Source organism: Plecotus auritus, assembly GCF_963455305.1.
Source record: "Plecotus auritus genome assembly, chromosome: 5".
Taxonomy (NCBI): domain Eukaryota; kingdom Metazoa; phylum Chordata; class Mammalia; order Chiroptera; family Vespertilionidae; genus Plecotus; species Plecotus auritus.
Window position 1 is genome coordinate 50,162,285 of NC_137776.1, and position 20,646 is coordinate 50,182,930.

General features: G+C 35.6%; 1 protein-coding gene across 1 annotated transcript in view; it reads right to left on the reverse strand.

The window, feature by feature from the left end:
* The window catches only part of UBR3 (ubiquitin protein ligase E3 component n-recognin 3), a 185,655-nt gene that overhangs the window by 114,067 nt on the left and 50,942 nt on the right, over nt 1-20,646 (reverse strand). The window contains 5 exon segments of the mRNA XM_080667973.1: nt 6,579-6,807; nt 7,973-8,103; nt 10,106-10,172; nt 17,740-17,789; nt 18,539-18,682. Coding sequence (XP_080524099.1) covers nt 6,579-6,807; nt 7,973-8,103; nt 10,106-10,172; nt 17,740-17,789; nt 18,539-18,682 — 621 coding nt within the window.

Below are 20,646 nucleotides of genomic sequence, written 5' to 3' on the forward strand. Positions count from 1 at the left end.
AAACTTTACAAGGATATAGATTATACACTTTAGATTCAGAGACACCTAAATTCAAACCTAGTTTGCCATTTAATATCTATATGGCTTTAAGCATGTTAGACTCTGAATCAATTTCCACATCTGTAAAATGGAAAAAGACACTATCTTAAGGGAATTAAATGAAATGTTAACATAATACTTAGCACATTATTATAATAATGTTTACCATATGTCCAACATGTTATATGATACTGAGTTAACTATGTTTATAAAACCATATTATTTTCTTGATTCCAATGATATAATGCAATATTTCAGTCCAAATCAATAAATATTTTTATTCCTAGATTAATCTCATTCCATCTTAGCTATCAAAACTGTGATTTAAACCATATATTTAATTACTTTCTTCTCAAAGAATATGTAAATACAATTACTTAGCAAAAACAGTATTTCAAAAATGAAAGACAGAAAACACACATAAACTTTAGCCTTAAAAAAGTCCTCAAAAACATTTTTTAGTTTCAGTTTTTAAATGTTATTTTTTATTTGAGAGAGAGAGAAAAAAGGAGGGAAGGAAGGAGGCAGACAGAGAGAGACATTGCTTTGTTGTTTATGCATTCATTGGTTGCTTCTTGTATGTGCCCAGACCAGAGAATGAACCCACAACTTTGGCATATCGGAATGATGCTATAACCAATTGATCTACTAGGCCAGGACAAAATCCTCAAAATTTAAATACATTGTTGGGGAGGCAGTATGCTTATACAAAATCTTTTTTTTTTTCTTTACAAAATCTTTACTAATAGAAGTTATCACATAAATGCATTAGCTCTCTTAACCAATTCCAATTAAACTGATTCACTGGACAAACAAGCCCCCTAATCCCACTGTAAAATATCCTAATAACCATAATTTACAGAATGCTTGGTATAAAAACCTAGTATAAAAGCCAAGTATGTAAATGCTTATCCAGAGCCAGTTTTTGTTTCTGTTCATGTAAATTGTTGTTTTTATTATAATTAGAAAACTTAAATTAAAAGTATATAAACTGATGAAATATGAAAGCATAGAGAGAAACATTACAAAAACTGGATCATAAGCTTTTAAGAGACAATAAAGGTGCCTGAGAAAATGCTAAAAAATCTTGGAGGGAAAAAAATCATAAAAGCCTAGAAAGATTTTTAAACGTAGTGAAGCCACTAAGGTCTAATGTTCCTATTCTACTTTAAAGAAACTGAAACTGAAAATCACAGATGATGCTTTACAGATGTGATATATATAAGAAAGACGAAGAACTCCGGTCAAGGAAACAATACCCAAAAATGCTTTGCCCCAAATTAAAGGACTGGAGAAGGAGCATGCATTTCTATGTTTTAGGTTAAAATGCATTGTTTAAGATAACGTATCTTTTTGTTGTTAATCCTCACCTGAGGATATTTTCCCATTGATTTTTTTTTTTTTTTTTTTTTTTTTGAGAGAGTGGAAGGGAGGGGGAAAGACAGAAAGAGAAACACAGATGGGAGAAGACACATCGATTGGTTGCCTCCTGGACCGGGATGGGGGATCGCACCTACAACCAAGATACATGCCCCTGACCAGAATCGAACCCAGGACCCTTCAGTCCAAGGGCCGACGCTCTATCCACTGAGCCAAACTAGCCAGGGCAGTATGTATCATTTATAATGATTCCTCACTTTAACCAACTTTTTCAACTAACCACCTACTTGTCAAACTCATAAGTGAGGAGGGCTTCTACTGAACCTCTTAATTTCCATACATTAAATTTGGGTTTCAGTCTATGAAATTATTTTTCCTACTCTTGATGTTTAATATGAATTCTTGCTTTCTTTTAGCAAGATTTGTATCTGTTTTAATTTTTGCAAGGTATGAACTTAAACAAATAAGAACTAAATGAGCATGTGGAATTTGAGTCTCAACTATGATGCCTTTACTGCTGAACTTGAGGCAAGTAAGGGGACTCTTATCACACTGAAATTTAACTATATATAAGAACAGGACCCACAAAGTTAAGTATACTCTCTTTTAGTGCTGCTCAATAGGATGAGAGAGGGTACAACAATGAGGAATAGGGAGTAAGGGGCTTTCTATAAATAACCCACACCTGAGATTCAGAAAAGCCCTCTGACTGACAACTATGGCCACTGTAGTTGTGAGCCATTGATATTGATGGGAGAGTGCTTAGGGATGCTGGGATTTTAATATATTTAAACATTGATCACTGTCCTATTTCATTAAAAACGGAATATAATTACTCAAAATCACTATTTTTCTTGACACTACTTTAAATATTAATCTTGTGACAAACACCTTAGAATCTTTAATGAAATAAAATGATTAGTACTTCAATTTTTACCTGCGTACTTCTGTCACTAGAGAGTAATGATTCAATGTTAAATGAGAGTCATTCATCAACAATTATTTATTGAGCACCTACTGAGGACCAGGTAGTCTATTAAGCTTTGAGATTAAAGTGGTAAATAGATCAAGACTTTTATAGTCTCACCCAGCCAGTGTGATTCAGTGGTTGAGCATCAACCTACGAACTAGGAAGTCACAGTTAGATTCTCAGTCAGGGCACATGCCTGGGCTGCAGGCTAGATCCCCAGTAGTGGTGTGCAAGAGGCAGCCGATGAATGATTCTCATCATGGATGTTTCTATCCCTTTCTCCCTCTCCCTTCCTCTCTGAAATCAATAAAAATATATTTTTTAAAAAAACTTATATAGTCTCTCTTTTCACTGCGATTAAGATCTAAGAAGACAGTGTGTATGATAGAGATTATAACAAGAAAAGTACAGGAAGTCATAAAAACAAATAAAACTAGTCTACAATTCAGGAAAAGACTCTCCTGAGGAAGAGATATTTAAACTGAAATATACAGAATTAGGATTAGCCAAAGAAATTAGGGATAGAGAAGGAAATGGTGTTCTAAGAAGACAAAGCTGTAAAAAAATAAAAAGAGGCCCAGCTGGCATGGGTCAGTGGTTGAGCATCGACCTATGAACCAGGAGGGCATGGTTAGATTCCCAGTCCGAGCACAGGCCTGAGTTGTAGGCTTGGTCCCCAGTGTGGGGCATGCAGGAGACAGCCAATCAATGATTCTCTCTCATCACTGATATTTATATAACTCTCTCCCACTCCCTTCCTCTCTGAAATCAATAAAAAATTATTTTTTTAAAAAGATAAAATCACTGAGACAAAGAATGCAAATAATAGGTGGCAGAAATGAGGCTAGAGACCCTTATAAATCAGCTTCAGGAGTTTGAAGTTCATGTAGAGAGAATGGCAAGCCACTGGAGGGTGACAAGGTGGTAAGAAAGGGGACATGATAAGATGTGTAGCGTGGAGAGTGACTAAAGAATGGTAGTGATAACTAGTGGCAGAGGCCTAGAGATAATAATCGTTTGAATTATGGTGGTGACATGAAGATACAGAGACAAAGAGAAGTGACTGTTTTAAGATGTTTAGACTATATTACCAAGTCGCTATATATCACCAAGGAGCAACAAGAACTCAGAAATGCTCCTAGGTTTTTAGGTGGGGCAGCTGTGTAGATGATTATGCAGTGGTACCAAAACATAAATTTGTGTACTCATACACACACACATATACACATACATACATACACACAAAAGATAACGGAAATGAAGCAGGCTTGATAGAGAGAGAGTGAGAAAGTAGAAAAAACAGCATAGCAGCTAAAGATAATTTTAGACCTGGGCTTAGAAATAGTATAATTTACTACTAGAAAAAATACATTTGTATTTAAAGATCTTGCCCTAACCGGTTTGGCTCAGTGGATAGAGCGTCGGCCTGCGGACTGAAAGGTCCCAGGTTCAATTCCAGTCAAGGGCATGTACCTTGGTTGTGGGCACATCCCCAGTAGGAGGTGTGCAGGAGGCAGCTGATTGATATTTCTCTCTCATCGATGTTTTTAACTCTCTATCCCTCTCCCTTCTTCTCTGCAAAAAATCAATAAAATATATTTTAAAAAAAATAAAAAATAAAGATCTTAGAAAAGTTACATATAGCTATTTAGCTTCTAGAACATTCAACTTGTGCAAGAATTTCTAGGACAGACCAATTTCCAGCACTAAAAGGGAAGTATATATAGAAAACAAATAAGACCATGCAATATGATTTCACAAAATATGGGGGAAATGAGAAGAGCAGAGACATCAGGACCAAGTGCCAAGAAACACCAACATCAATATGACAAGTAGAAAAGAGTATTGGGCCACAAAAAGAGCAGAAAATAAATAGTGTGAAACGCTACTGAAAATTAAACAAGATAAGGTCCAAAGAGTGGCCACTGGTTTCTTCATCACGTCCAGGAGTGAGGAACATCTGGCCCTTGGAAGTCATTTGGTCTGGCCCTGCCAAGGCATGAGTGGTGAGTTAATTAAATGTTTGACCAAATATAGCAGGCTAAGTTTTAAGTTGATAATGTTGCATGGTCCAAGAACGATGTTATAAATATCCAAATGGCCCTTGGCAGAAAAAAGATACCTCACCCCTGATGTAGACCATAGAAAGGGCTACAGTGTAATTTATTAGATAAACTGGGACTCTTTTGAGACTAGAAGAGATTGTATTAATAACTATATCAGAACAACAGGCATAATTTGGGGCTGTTTTGGGAACATATGATATGTGGCTACTGGAGTCGTCGACAATTTTAGAAAGAACAACAGAATGATGGAAGCAGACACTAGATTGAGGTGGGTTATTGAGTGATTAGAGATAACAAAACAAATTTTAAAACTCTCTCTGGAAAGTTGCCTATGGAAAAAAAAATGGGAGGCAGATGCATATACATCTTCTTCCCAAATATTCCTCTTTGTAGACCAAATAAAACCATATAATGTAAGCACAGCAGAATCATTTAGTCAACAAAATAGACTCCAGGTTCTTTTCAAAAGAGCGGATACTTCTAAATTTAAAGTTTTCTAGTTTATAAAATAAAAATACTATTTTTAAAAGGCCTTTTCAAAAATAAAAGAGCAATATGTATAGTTAAATCTCTAAGAAATAAAAGGTCGTCTTACATGAAGATAGAAAAACTATAACACAAAGTGGATTTTAAATTTTCCTTTAAAGAAGTGAAGAGGTATATTGCTTAATGTATAAAATGTATTATTCTCCCACTATACCTACTATGGGAAAACAGTCCCATAGTGGGCAAAAGTATGAGTTTTGAAGTCAAACACCCAGCTGTACCACTTTACAGCTGTAAAATTATAAATTATTGATTTAACAACCTAAGCCATAATTGCCTCATCTATAAAATAGAGAAAGCAATATTTATAATACACATAAAGTACTAAGAAAAGAGCATAGCACTCACTAGTGCACCAAAGATAGTAGCTATCATAATTATTAGCTAGCTAATGTTACACATAAAGCATGTGCCCTGCACTGAGCATGCATCAATTTTCAGGCTATGGTATCACATCTGAAAACAGACAGTAAGAGCTGATATGCAGGAGGAGGCAACAGTGGGACAAAGCAAGTCTCAACTACAGAAAACGGGAATGTCCTAAGATTTAATCTGAAGTACTGGTTGTTGTTATTTTAAAGGTTAACTCCAGGTGCCTACAAGAGAAGACACAGTCTTATCAATGTTGGCCTGGCTGTGTCATCGTGAAGAACAAAGATTCTGAATCAGAGGATATGAATTCTGAATCTTGGCTCTGTCATTTACTAGCTGTATACTCACTCTATGGCATTATTTGCCATAGAGTATACACCTTAACTTCACTAAGCCTCAATTTACTCATCTTTAAAGTGGGGATAGCAACAATGTCAATCTCAGAGAGTTGTTCAGAAGTTTAATTAAAACAGCATACAAATAGTATTCACACAGTGCCTAATACATAGCAAACACTCACATAATATACATTATTACAGGGAAGTAAAGTCAAGATGAAAGACTACAGAGAAATGAGAATGTGATAAGGTCCTAGAAATATACGGCAATTTGAGGAGTATCAACCATATAGTGGGCACAAAATAAGAAAATCAAAGATCTCACTATGGCAGCACAGAAAAGTCAAGATTTATTCAACTTTTACATTATAAAAAGTATAGGTATAGTAAAATGTCTGAGGCTGGTAGTAAAAATGTTATGATTAAAAAAAGGAACATATCTAATTAGAAAATGTTTAAATTATAGTAAAGCCATATAATATTAATACCTGCAACCATGAAAACACATATTCTTGACATGTACACTATGGTAACATATTTTAAGTATGTATGTATATATACATATAAATATATTATCATACAAAATGACAGAAAATATCCCAAAATGTTAACAAGTTATTTGTGAATAACAAAACTACAGGTGATTTTAGGAGGCCAATGCCTTATCCACTAGGTTACTGGGGCTTCTAAATTGCAGGTGATTTTAAAGTTTTATTTTAAATGTTACTGAAAATTTTCCAAAAATTTCTTTTACAAATACATACTATTTTATAATATTTGAAAGCTATTTTTAAACATACAAGGAAGTTTTAAGACTAGGTATACAAAGTATACTAATAAAACTAGTGAAAATAATTCTGAGTTTACCTTGTAGCTCACTTTTAATAAGGCAACTTTCCATCATGTATAATAGCACAGTGACCATAATATCCAGCAGCTGACATTCTTCTGTTACCTGTCTTGCTAGCTCCTCATTGCTGAACAACTGAACACTAATATGAACAATTCTGTTAGACATTGTGTCTGATTCATGACTTTTTTTCAGTGTTTTCATAATGAAAGCATAATGCTGAACAAAAGTTTTTGTAAAAGCAACCTGTAAATGTTTTAAATAGAAAAAAAACACATTAGTTTAACTTTGACTTTTATTACACATTTTCCAATATATTATACTAATCATATTAAACTATTATTAGTTTGTGATGATGTCCAAGGTAATTGAAAAAATAATTTCAATGATGAGAGCAGTCTTAAGTCATATTTCCCCATTTTTTGAAACATCAGCAAAATATTTTGATGGTTAAAAAAATTAATAGGCATTTTAAATTATTAAAATTTTAAAGCAATTACAAATACCACAGCTTAAAATACAAATTCTCACTATGCTCATAAATAAATCAATTTATTGTCAAAGTATTTCTCTTTGTTCTGTGCTACCTACTTTAAAAACAAAATCTAAAGTCTCAGCTAAAAACTATCACAGGTTTCATGTAACTTAACAAGTGAGTCAATGTGATTACTCCAAAAGAAACATCTTCTCCTATTTGTTTGGAAAGCTGACCACTAATCTGACTATCCTTTCTGTGTAACATGTACATTTATTTCCTCTGTTATTTTTATAAGCAGTTATGAAGTCACCAAACAATGGCATTATTAAAGTGTTACTCCTAAAGAGGCCTTATTTCCTAAGCCATAAAAAGAACTACAGCAGGATGCATTTTCTTTTTCATACACTAGGCTATGTCACTTTGCCATAACTATACAGTAGTAACAGGTGGGTCCAGACACCCTGGGACTAGAGACTTCATCTACCTACATGAGTACATTAGTCAATAACTGTTCTGTATTTAACTTTATGGCAGGCAGCTACTAATCCCATGTTTTCCCATGCCTAACCCCACACTCTAAATTCAATTGGCCCCATTACACATACTCATAGCATCTGTACCTCTCCTTCAAAGAATTTGTAACAACATATTTATTTGAGCAATTGTTTTTATGTTTGTCACCCAGCATTTCCTTTGGATCAAGTTCTATGCAGAAAGGCAACCCTTAGGAATTCTGTTTAACAGTGGTGCTTTGCCACAGATCTTTGATACTATGCTTCTTCTGTAGACCCTATCTCTTTCACAGTGTTATATCAGTCCTCAGAGCTACAATACAATAAGCCACAGCTGAGAATTATATTTTTAAAATTTAGTAGAGGAAGGGCAAAGAATAGGGAGCAAAGTTCAGAAAGGAAGCGGGGGAAATGTATATACCTTATATTCTTGATCTGGAAGCATATTGAGTAAGAAAGTTACCATCTTCTGGGGGAATTCATATTTTATAGTCCAAAACAATAGTTCTTCTAGGAAACTTTTATGTTTCAAAACATCCATTATGGATTGATCTGTGTAAAAAAAAAAATTTATCGTCTAATGATTTAAGTTTCTCATTTCACTTAAACCTTACTATAATTAATAACCCATCAACCCCAAACATAGAAACCCACACCTGAAACCTATATTTACATTCATGTTGACCAATGTCACCCCAATAAATTTAAATTAATTAACTAATTAACTAACTAGATGGTAATGATGGTTTTAAGCTAAAAACATACTATTAAGGACATAAAGTCCAAATCTAATTTTTTTAATTTTTAAAAAGAGAGGGGAAATCTTCACAAATTCAGTATTTCTTCAAAATTATCCTTCATAAAAGAAATACTAACTTCACCAGAAAGAATAATTACTAATGCATTGCTTACTATAGCATACAGAAGCATTTACTTTTTTCTAGTAAAAATATACCAGACAAAGTATAAAAAGTGTTAAATACGCTTACTTGCACTAGGCTCAAGAGTTCCTCTTCATGTATACAATGCCCCTTTCTAATAAAGTATTCAAAGGGGGATAAAATATCTACTGGAAAGCCTATTTCTAAAACCAATTGCCACTCCTTGAAGGCTAAGGCTGTCTCTTGCTAATCTCTGAATCCTTGCCATACTTAGTCAACAGAAACATCTCAACATGTATATGAACCAAATATGTTTAATACTTTAGCTATCTCTTTCACTTTCTCCAATTTTCCCCCTAAAAATGAACTAATTCTGACTATTTATCTTTGTTGGAGCAAACGATCTTGGGCTACTGCTCTGAATCATCATCTCTATGTAAGGACATCAAAAGGATATAGCAAATATCAACTGTGAGCAGACTAGCTCAGTGATGGTGCTTAAGCAGGAACTGGAACTAGATGACAGATTTGAAGAAAACAGTATCACATGCACCAAAATATGCAGGTACAGCCATAACGACATTACAGTGCAAGTTGTCTTGCAGGATAACCTTGTAGAGTTTTTTCAGTTAACCCTACCCAATTTCACAGTTCTTCTATTGTTGAGTAATGTGTTCACACCACATCTCCCTCAGGTAATGAGTCTACCCCAACTCAGATGTATCTCAAGGACTCAGGTAAAAACATGGACAACTCGAGTAAGTCAAAGGGCCGGTAGCCATATGGGTTTCTATTTTTTCAGGCATCACAGCTTCTCTGCTGCGCCAGGGAGAAGGAACGCATGATTGTACTAGTATGTTTGCATCCTGGACTGCAGGCCAAATTTCATACCCTTTGCTAGTAGCCCACAAGTTAAATGCAGCAGCCTAAGTAACTAAGAACACTTACAAAACGAGCCTCAACTAAAACTACCCGCTTGCTCCACCTTTCCATGCAGTCCTAAATATTCCACAAGATATACTTAATCAGCACCAGAAATAAGGAGCTTCTTTTCATCAAAATATTATTTTAACCTCTGAAGACTCTAAGAGACCATATTAACCCAGACAATAGACCATGTTAAACTTTTGATCATGGCAAAAAATCCAAAGTACAGGCTGCCAACTAGAAACCAGTACTCAATTGCCTAGCCAGTGTTGCTCAGTAGTTGAGCATCACCCCATGCACCAAGACGTCACTAGTTTGATCCCCAGTCAGGGCACATACATTTATTCACATTCTCTCTTTCACCATCTCTACCTTATTTGTCATTTTTCACTTTAAAATGCACACACCAGATTATAAAAAGATGTAATCCAAATTAAAACTGTACACCTAAAACACGGGCTCCAAATCAAAGAATTAATGAAATGACTTCTATTTTTCTGGCTCAAAAATGATAATAAACATTTTATTTTAAAAAAACATATAACAAAATCCCATTAGTAAGGGTTTTACTTGCTTTTGAGGTCCCCCACAATCACCCCCTAAAAACAGTTTCTCCATTATTCAACAAATTAAATAACTCTCCTTTCAAACATACCTCAGATGTCAATACAGATAGCCAATCAAGTGTTCTTAGTGATTAAGTATTTAGAAGCTTTTTATACAAGTTAAAAATAAAATATAAATACCTTTGGTGCTACTGCTTAGTTTGACCCTCTTTCTCTTGCCCAGACCTTGACTTCCATCCTGATCCTCCTGGAGGAAAACAGAATTAGCATTATAATAATGCTATTCATGAATTTATATATTTTACATAAATATATGTATGTTTATAAATGATTAAATATAATATAGTCATGCTTACATGTTAATCAATACATTTTACTTTTCTGTCTTTGCTGTAATCTTTTAATACTGCTAATTTTGATTAAATTATATAATGAAAATCCTTAGTATTAAAATATAAGAGCTCTTAAACTTAATCTGTTCTTCTAATGCCAAATGCCAAAATAAAAATTTTCCTAACCTTATAAAGATCATTTCATATGAACAAAGAAGCTTAAGGGGGAGTCAAGCTGATTGGCATAGGAAGAAAGGAGAGAAGGGGCAGAGGGCTAAAACAATCAATAAAGAAAAAGGCTTTGAAGAGTCTAAGACAAACAAAAGTCATAATCTGCACCTGGGGAAATCATTTGGATGCCCAGGAAAATATCTTGGAGTGGTTTGAGGCAGTCTCAAGGGATGGTACACTGCACCATAGCAACAGAGTAGGAAGCTAGGGAGTTGAGACAATGCAAAGGGAGGAGGAACAGAGGAAGCAGCCTGCCGATGGTGAAACCAAGGTGTGGCTAGAAATGTGCATCGTAGGAAGGGAGCCCTGGGCACAGGTGCACATTTCTAATTTTCTTTAAATGTTGCTGAAAGGCTCTTGCTATCTTTGTAGCTGAATTCAGGAGTTTCTTCCCCTCCAGCTAATGTTATGATTCCACTCCATTTTCCCAGCTTTCCTAAACTAGGAAATTGCATATGAATTCAAAACTTCTATGCTATACTATCATTTTCCTATTTTCCAAACTTATATGAGCTAACTGGTATTATAAGGACATGTATGGTAGCATTTTGGCATATAGTCTGTTGTGCTAACAATGGAGTTGGTGGCATGTTAGAATGTAATACAAATTCCCAGATTTCTCAAGTAGAGCCCATCAAATCTTGAAAGCAGAAAAGTAGTCTCGGATTCATGCTGCTGTTCTATCTACTATTACAGCTTCCTTGGCCTACACACCACAGTCTTAACTTCTGGTTTCTGTCAAGTCCAGCATCAGTCCTCAGGGCCAGTCTGGGGTTTTCCAGAGCTGCATTCCACATTTACTGAGCACTTCAATATGCCCTCCCTATTAATCCCCAGCCAAGGCCTCCATAGTAATCTACTGGGCAGCAGGACTGAGAAACTACTACTCCTCCTCTGCCACCCTCACCCTTGCCTTTGGAGAAACTCAACCAGAATGAAACTTGGAGCCTTAAAAGACGGAAAACAGACACAAGAATGTAAAATCAGCCCTGGCCAGTATGGCTCAGTTGGTTGGGCGTCATTCTGTGCACCCAATGGTTGCTGGTTCAATTCCCAGTCAGGGCACACGCTCGGGTTGTGGGCTTAATCCCCAGTGGGGGACGAGCAGGGGGCAGCTGATTGATGTTTCACTCTCACATCAATATTTCTCTCTCCCTCTCCTTTCCTCTATCTCTCTCTCTAAAAATCAATTTTTTTATATCTTTTGAAAAAAATAAAATAATGTTAAATCATGCCACAGGATCCAGGGGATCCCAAAATTTGAGATTTTAGCTAATGGACATTTATTCTGAAACTGTTCTCCCAGCCCTGAGAAAAACGACAAATTTGGAAAAACTATGTTATATCCCAGGTTAGGATTGCTTAATTATTTCTTTTTTTTTAAATATATTTTTATTGATTTCAGAGAGGAAGGGAGAGAAGAGATAGAAACATCAATGATGAGAGAGAATCATTGATCAGCTGCCTCCTGCATGCCCCCTACTGGGCATCAAGTCTGTAACCTGGGCATGTGCCCTGACCGGGAATTGAACCATGACCTCCTGGTTCATAGGTTAACACTCAACCACTGAGCCACGCCACCGGGTGGCTTCATTATTTCAAATATAAACTTCCTATGAAAATAATATCCTTAATCAAGCAGTAGTCTTGGAAATAAAAAGTTCTATAAATTTCCCAGTTTTAGCGTCTAAAAGACAAGTAAAATTAGTCAGGCAAAGGAGGGGAACATCATTCCAAAAAGAGAAGACAGCATAAGCAAAGGTGCAATAACAAAAGTTCATAAACATAGACCAGTGAGGTGGGCTGGACATCATAATACACATCAGCCAAAGCAAGGAAAGGAGATTATCTCCATCTAAACTGTTGGGAAAATGGGTACTCTTATACACTGTTGGTAACATTATACAATAGTACAATTTTCCTGAATGGCAATTTGTCAATATACTTGTCATAAGTCTTTAAAGTGTATTTATCTTGGAACAGAAATTCCAGTTCTAGAAATTTATCCTAGAGAAATAATCTGACAAGTAAATAGGAACTATATGTATAAGTATTCATCACATTTTATTTATAGCAGGGAAAAAAGAAATCTTTGGCTTCCAACAACAAGGTACACAGTAAATAAATTATAGCATACTTTGTATCCTTTGAAGGAAAACAACATTAGAGTTCTGAATTCACTTTGACAAAAGAGATGTTCAAAAACTATTATAAATGAGAAAAGGATCTCATATGTAGAATAGCATATGGAATATAAAACCATTTAAGTATTGGTAATATCTATATATATAAAAGCCTAAGTGGCCAGAACACCGGAACGACCAGTCGCTATGATGTGCACTGACCACCAGGGGGCAGACGCTCAACACAGGAGCTGCCCCCTGGTGGTTAGTGCGCTCCCACAGCCAACCTCCCGTGGCCAGCCAACCTCCCCTGGTCCCTCCCCATGGCTGGCCAACCTCCCGTGGTCCCTCCCACCGTCCGGCAGGCCCTGGCCAGCAGCCGGCAGCTGGCAGGAAGGCCCCAGTCAGCAGCCTACAGGAAGGCCCTGGCTGGCAGCTGGCAGCCGGAAGGCCCCAATAGGCCCTGATCACCGGCCAGGCCTAGGGACAACCACGTGCACAAATTTCATGCACCAGGCCTCTAGTACACTAATAAAATCTGTTACTAGTAAAGCATACTCCTTGTTATAACTGTTCAAAAAGACCATTAGTGAAAAAGGCAGAATACAGAATAGCACATATACATGAAACCCTTAAAATATACTATATATGGGATAGGGTTAAAAGTGAGTTCACAGTTGTTGGTATGAAAATAATACAATAATTAATAATAATATAAGAATAAACTATTTTAGCCGAAACCGGTTTGGCTCAGTGGATAGAGCGTCGGCCTGCGGACTGAGGGGTCCCGGGTTCGATTCCGATCAAGGGCATGTACCTTGGTTGCGGGCACATCCCCAGTGTGGGGTGTGCAGGAGGCAGCTGATTGATGTTTCTCTCTCATCGATGTTTCTAGCTCTCTATTCCTCTCCCTTCCTCTCTGTAAAATATCAATAAAATATATTTTAAAAAAAAAATAAACTATTTTGTGTACTTACAACTGTAAACCTGCTTTGCCCACCCCAGTATAAAAATGTTAGAATACAGATGTTTACAGTTAAGACACCTCTAAGTGATAAGAATAATAGGTAATTTTATTATATTTTTGTTAATGTCTATTTTCTCGTTACTCTATAATGAATATGAATTGTAGCTCTAAGTTAATTTTTTAATAGTCTATTAATTTTTAGAGAGAGAAAAGGTGAGGGAGAGATAGAAACACCAATGTGAGAGCACAACATCAATCAGGTGCCTCCTGCATGGTCCCCAACAGGGGATCAAGCCCACAAGCCAGGCATGTGCCCTTGACTGGAAACTGAACCAGCAAATTCCTGGTGCACAGAACAATGTCCAACTAACTGAGCCACACTAGTATTTTAAATACTAGTTGATTTCCAATCCTAATTGCAATAATCTGCACAAGATAATGGGCTACTGTGCTATCTATTACAACTCCATCAGTAACTAGAAGAAATTCACTAGCCTGAGTGAATCAGTTAATTCTATGGAATTCAGCTTCCTCTTCCATAAATAGGTTAAGCAAGATAGACTTTAAGGTCACTTTTAGCTTTAACCTTTTTAAATTGCCTCCTCCTAATTCTCATTTTTGCTTTGTTATAAGATTTTTCTATTTCTAACTCAAGATATAAAAGTCAGAAAGCAAAGACTTTGTAGTATATAAATCAATAAAACAAATGAATGTTTTTGTTTTATAATAAAAATTATGATCACAATCTTAAAACAAAAAATTTCCCAACTTTATCACTAAAACTCTTCTGATTGCCCTGGGTAGTGATCTTCTCTCTATACTTTTCAAAACTTTTCACTTTAAATATTTGTGTGAGACTTTTATAATCAGAAAGAAATACAATCTATAAAAATTCCAAATATACATACTCTGTAGCCTAGCAATTCCATAACGTAAAAAAAAATTATATGCATATCTGCACAAAAATAAATGTAAGCATTATCTTCAAATAAAAAAACTGAAAATTAAGAAAATGATTGGATAAACTGCACAATACTATATACCAGTAATAAAAAGTATTGACAAAGATGGATTAACACAATACATTATAGCGGAAATAACAGGACACAAAATAGTGTAACCTTGTTTATTTACTCACGCACACTATACATTTCTATAAGCACATAGTTATTTAACTACAACAGAAAATGGTCTGTCAAGGTCAGCCAAACTATTAACTGTAACCCAGAGGTGATTTTTATTTTATCTGAATTGTCTGGCAAAGCAACTACCATGTATTCATTTGTGCATTATTTAGTTAATTTTTAATTTAATTTTTAAATATAAACTTCATTACTTTTAGACCATGCTTTAGTAAATCAATTCCTCTGAAAAGATGAGCAGAAATACCTACAATATGACCCATAAGAGTTCAAAAATTCTAATACTTGAACCCCTTCTACACATAAAGGACTAGGACAGAAAACAATTATCAAGTGCCTAATTTGTGTTGGTCCATGATAGGTACTTTACATATGTTATCCCATTTAATCCTAACATTAGAATTATCATCATTTTCTTCATGAGGAAATTGATATTCAGAATTTAAATAACTTGGCAAAAGCATAGTGATATTATGAGACAAGATTAAGCTCAGGTCTGCCTAACTGTTCCTCAATCTACCTCCAACTAAAAAAACTCTACCTCAAATACTTAAGCCTTCAAATGTCCAAATGATCTATTTTTAGCTCAATTAGAAAACATAATAAACTATAAAAAGTACTTTGAAATAAACTAAAAGTTTTATTATAAAATGTGATTTAGGGATCAAATATGATTTAGGGATTAAACTACTTATAAATATTTAAGTTAAATATACATTACATGCTCTAAAATTACATTTTCTCAGCTATCACAAAAATAGTGCATTATGAGAATAGGTGTTGAAATGAAGTATTCTAAGTTATCACCATCAAAAAATATTTACTAAGATATTCACACTGAGCCATAATCATAATTAAGGAGCAAATGATTATATATATATCACAGAAGTTAAAGAACCTAAGAGGAATGAAGAGAGAAGAAAGGACCTAAAGAAGGACAGATGAGAAGTAATGGTGATGAACAAAAACCACATTTCAAATCCTCTGATATTCCCCTAGGAATCGCTTCCAGAAGAGATTTAAAAGCCTCCTTTACCCATGCACACAAAAGGATCTCCTTTTAGCATCTATACTAATAAAAGGGTAATATGCTAATTAGACTGGGAGACCTTCTGGGAGACCTTCCAGACAAAGCCATGGTGGCAGGGCAGAGGCAGAGGTGGTTAGGGGTGATCAGGCCAGGAGGGGTGGGCAGTTGAGGGTGTTCAGGCCGGCGGGGGGGAGGGCAGTTGAGGGCGACCAGGCCGGCCACTTGGGGGTGAGCAGGCAGGCAGTGGGGGGCAGTTGGGGGCGATCAGGCCTGTGGGGGGGAGGAGGGGCAGTTGGAGGCGAGCAGGCCGGCAAGGGGGGCAGTTGGGGGTGAGAAGGCCGGCAGGGGGGGACAGTTGGGGGCGAGCAGGCCGGCAGGCAGAGTGATTAGGGGCGATCAGGCAGGCAGGCAGGTGAGCAGTTAGGAGCCAGTAGTCCCAGATTGCGAGAGGGATGTCCGACTGCCGGTTTAGGCCTGATCCCCCGAGGGGTCTCAGATTGGAGAGCGTGCAGGCCGGGCTGAGGGACACCCCCACCCCACCCCACCCACATGGGGTGCACCGGACCACTAGTTCTATCATAAAATATGGCATTGTTGTGATGCAATCATGTACTACTAGAAGCCTGGTGCACGAAATTCATGCACTCGGGGGGCAGTCCCTCAGCCTGGCCTGTGCCCTCTCGCAGTCCAGGACCCCTAGGGGGATGTCTGACTGATGGTTTAGTACCACTCAGCCTAAGCCGGCAGTCGCAGTCGGACATCCTTAGCGCTGCTGCGGAGGCGGGAGAGGCTCCCGCCACCACCGCTGCAATCACCAGCTGTGAGCCCACCTACTGGCTGAACTGTGCTCCCCCTATGGGAGCGCACTGACCACCAGGGGGCAGCTCCTGCATTGAGCATCTTCCCCCTGGTGGTCAGTGCATGTCATAGCCACCAGTCGTTCCACGGTTAATTTGCATATTAGCCTTTTATTATATAGGATTAAAGTCTCCACTGGCAATTTAAAAGCTGATCTGGAGAGCTTAGGCCAAGACAAAAACAAATGTTACTTCTTTCCTAGACACAGGAGAAAATATCTGTGTTGAAGATCAGCTTTTCACGTGCCCAGAAATCTAATCCAATTCATGTAAATAAAGTAGAATTGTTAGCAAGGCTGTTGGATGCATAATGCTAGGTCTGCTAAAATAATATGAAGATTTTAATCAACAATATAAATACAAACATAAAATTATAGATTTTTCAAGATTATATCAAGATATTTAGGTTATTTTAATAAAGTGATCTGTAACATCAGTAAACCATTTCATTATGTAATAGTTTTCTAAAGTTTCTACTGGCAATAGATACAAGTAGAAACTCCTTTCCTATCTGCCTGGCTTTAGTCAAGGAAGTGCACATGCACCCATTCATATTCAACTAAGAATTCTCAGATCTTACCTTTTAAGAAGCCATCCTACCTCACCACAACAGTAATGTTATAAAGAACTTACTAGAAATATTTATTATATTAATAAGCACTATAAAAATTGAAATTTCAAACTGACATTCTATTTACCTATACATTGCTTTTTTTAATAATCCTTGACATATTAGGTATAACTTAGTTATGTGATTAGAAAAGCAGTTACATTTCATATTCTTTTAATAAGTTACTCTAGACTTCACTAAATTTCTTAAGACAATTTCATTGTACTTATAACAGCAATTTGGATAAATTTTGGGATACCTTCCTAGGAGAAATTTTTATCTCTATCTCCCACTTCTAAACTATTAAAAGAGAAATTAATTATAAACAAATAAAAATCTAATTGTAGTAATACTTGTTCTGTCACTAAGTAATTATATGATCGTGACTAAGTTATTCCATTCTGAGCATCAGTGTCCTTGTCTACAAAATTAAGAATTTAAACTAGATAATATCCACAAACCTGTACTGTTTTAAAACTTTTTAAATTCTATTTTTAAAAAGTTTTAAATTGTAAATCTCACCTCATCTGAAGAATCTAGTTGTCCCAATGTCCCTGTTGCACCTGCAAAACCTTTGAAAAGGAAAAGAAAAGTTGCCCTTCATAGTTGTTACATAATGCTTTACTTGCTACATCACAATATCAAAAGCTAAGTTTTGTTATATTAAGACACCTCATTCTAACAGTTATCTTGGCAAAGTTCAACATTTATCTTTAATAAATTTGGACCTAATACTTTATATACTTTATACTTTCAATAGGAAATCCCAGTGAAACCCCAAATATAATCATCACAAATGGTATTTCAAAGTATCTCTATTTTTCCCCTTTTTATTGAATTTATTTGGGTGACCCTGGTTAACAAAATTATACAGGTTTCAGGTGCACAATTCTACAACCCATCATCTGTACACTGTATTGTGTGTTCATCACCCCAAGTCAAGTCTTCATCCATCACCATTTATCATCCCCCTTCTCCACACAACTCCTTTCCCTCTAGCAATCACTACACTGTTGTCCCTGTCCAGAAGTTTTTTCCCTTGTTTTTTTCTTTTTTGCTCAATTCCTCCATACCCCCAAAACCTCACCCCCAACCTTTTCAGTTTTAAACTATGGTTTACTAAAATTCTGGGCTACTCTTAAGTATAAAAACTGCTACATTTTTTTACTAGTTAGAAAATCTTTAAACTTTTATTACTTTCCTTACAAAGAATGACACATTATTTAAATTTCTCCAATAATGAGTAAAGTTGGAAGGGGGTTATTTTGTTTGTTTTAATACAGGAAAGTTATCATTATCCAAATTACATATTTAGACAAACCTTGAACTGCCAGAGTGCTAGTGCCTGCAGATGGCTCCTGAATACCATATACAAGTTTATCCTCAGGATAGGTAAGTCCAGAGCTCTTCAAAGCTATAAGGTACTTTTCATGACTTTTCTTTGCACAAGTATTTTCTCCAAGACCTAATATTTAAAACAAATTTAAAATGGGATTAAAATATTCCATTTGAAATATAAGTACAGTCAACTCAGTCACTAATATATATATTATATATCTATAAATAGGTGAATATGCTATTGAAGGGAGAACCCTAGAATGAATTATATAGTTTCACACCTTTTTGTACTCATGTTTGGCATTAACAATCTCAGAATGCACAGCACATTTATAACAAATAATGAAACCTACTAAGTAACTGAACATCTAAAATATGCCAGAGATTATATATAAGGCACAGAGGGGGCAAAGATTAATAAGGCATGATTCCTGCCTTCAACAAATTAGTGGTAGAGAAAGACAGATAATATGGTAAAAGACAATTATGTAGCAGACTTCATCATTTGGTTTGATAACCGGTGTTCTAATACTGTGCAACCAACTTACCCAAAGTAGAGTACTTAGGACAGGCTTCCTGGAGAAGATAATCACTGGGTAAAATTTTAAAATATTACAACTGAAATTACTGTTAACTACTGTTTTATTATATTTAAGGTATTAAAAGTATAATTTCTTCAGAAGTATAAGTTAAAACTAATTTATTCCAAAAAATACTGAAATGTTTAGGTTCTAGAATTGAACAATCCTAAAACTTTCACTTTAGCATTTCAGCTTATTAATTATTGCCAATTTTTTCTATTGTTTTGTTTTAAAATCATTCTCTGTCTGAAAGCCAAATTACCATGGCATTTGCCACCTCTTTAGGCAGACTGTATCTTAAATTAAGATCTCAGCCTCTCTGATTATAAAAAGATATAAATGCATTTCTTTAGTATTTGCTGAGTTTTATTTCCTCTCTTTATTAGCTTCAATAACTGCAATAGAACAGTTTTATTTTGTTTTTTAAATCTCTGTCCAATCTCTCTGAGCTGGTATAAAAAAAAAAAAACCTCCAACACAGACTAAGTAGATAGGAATTAAAAACAACCATAATTAGTTTGCAAAGAATAAAGAACTCGTAGTGTTCTATGTAAGAAATGACTAAATGTCTCCTGAGTAATAAAAGACACATATTTATCTCAATAAGATAAATTTGTAATACCTTTTAGTTAACAAAATACATTTCATCAATCTCTCACAACAAGCCTGAGAAAAATGAATATATAAAATCTTACATGGTCCATGAGCATCTACCTAATCTAAAACTAACCTAATATTGTAGCCTTTCTTTGTACCACTATCCCCATAACATTCATTTCATTTCAACCACACTAGCCTTTTTTATTCCTTTTTTAAAAATAAGCTCATTTTCACCCATAAATATTCCCACATGTACACTGTATTATGATATTCTTTATATTTATCCTATTTGGGGTTCATTAAACATCTTGGATCAATAAGTCTGTATTTCTTCATCTAATTTGGGGAATTGTAGTCACAATTTCTCCAAATGTTTTTTAATGCCCCAATTCTCACTCACCTGTCGTGATATTTGGTCATCTGATTTTAATAGGTCCTTGAGGCTCTGTTGTGTTTTCGGTTTTCTAGGTTAAATAATCTATTGATGTGTCTTCAAATTCACTAAATCTTTCTACTTTGTCTAATCTACTGCTAAGCCCATCCAGTAAATTTGTCAATTAAATTCTTACACTCTACAGTAATTTTCAGTTCTAGAATTTTATTATTTATATTTCTTTGCTAAGATTCCTTATCTCTTCAATCATAATTATTTGACCAGGTTTTTCTTTAATTTCTTAAACATATTTATAATAACTTCTTTAATGTCTACCTGCTAAATCCAATATCTGGGCTATTGCAAGGTCAGTTTCTACTGACTGCTTTGATAACATCTTGAACATTGTTTTAAAAAAAAAAAGAACAGTTTATTGATTTTTTTTTTTTTTTTTTAGAGAGGGAGAGAGAGAAACATGATGTGAGAGTGCAACAGCGATGGGCTGCTGCCTCCTGCACACCCTTTATTGCGGATGGA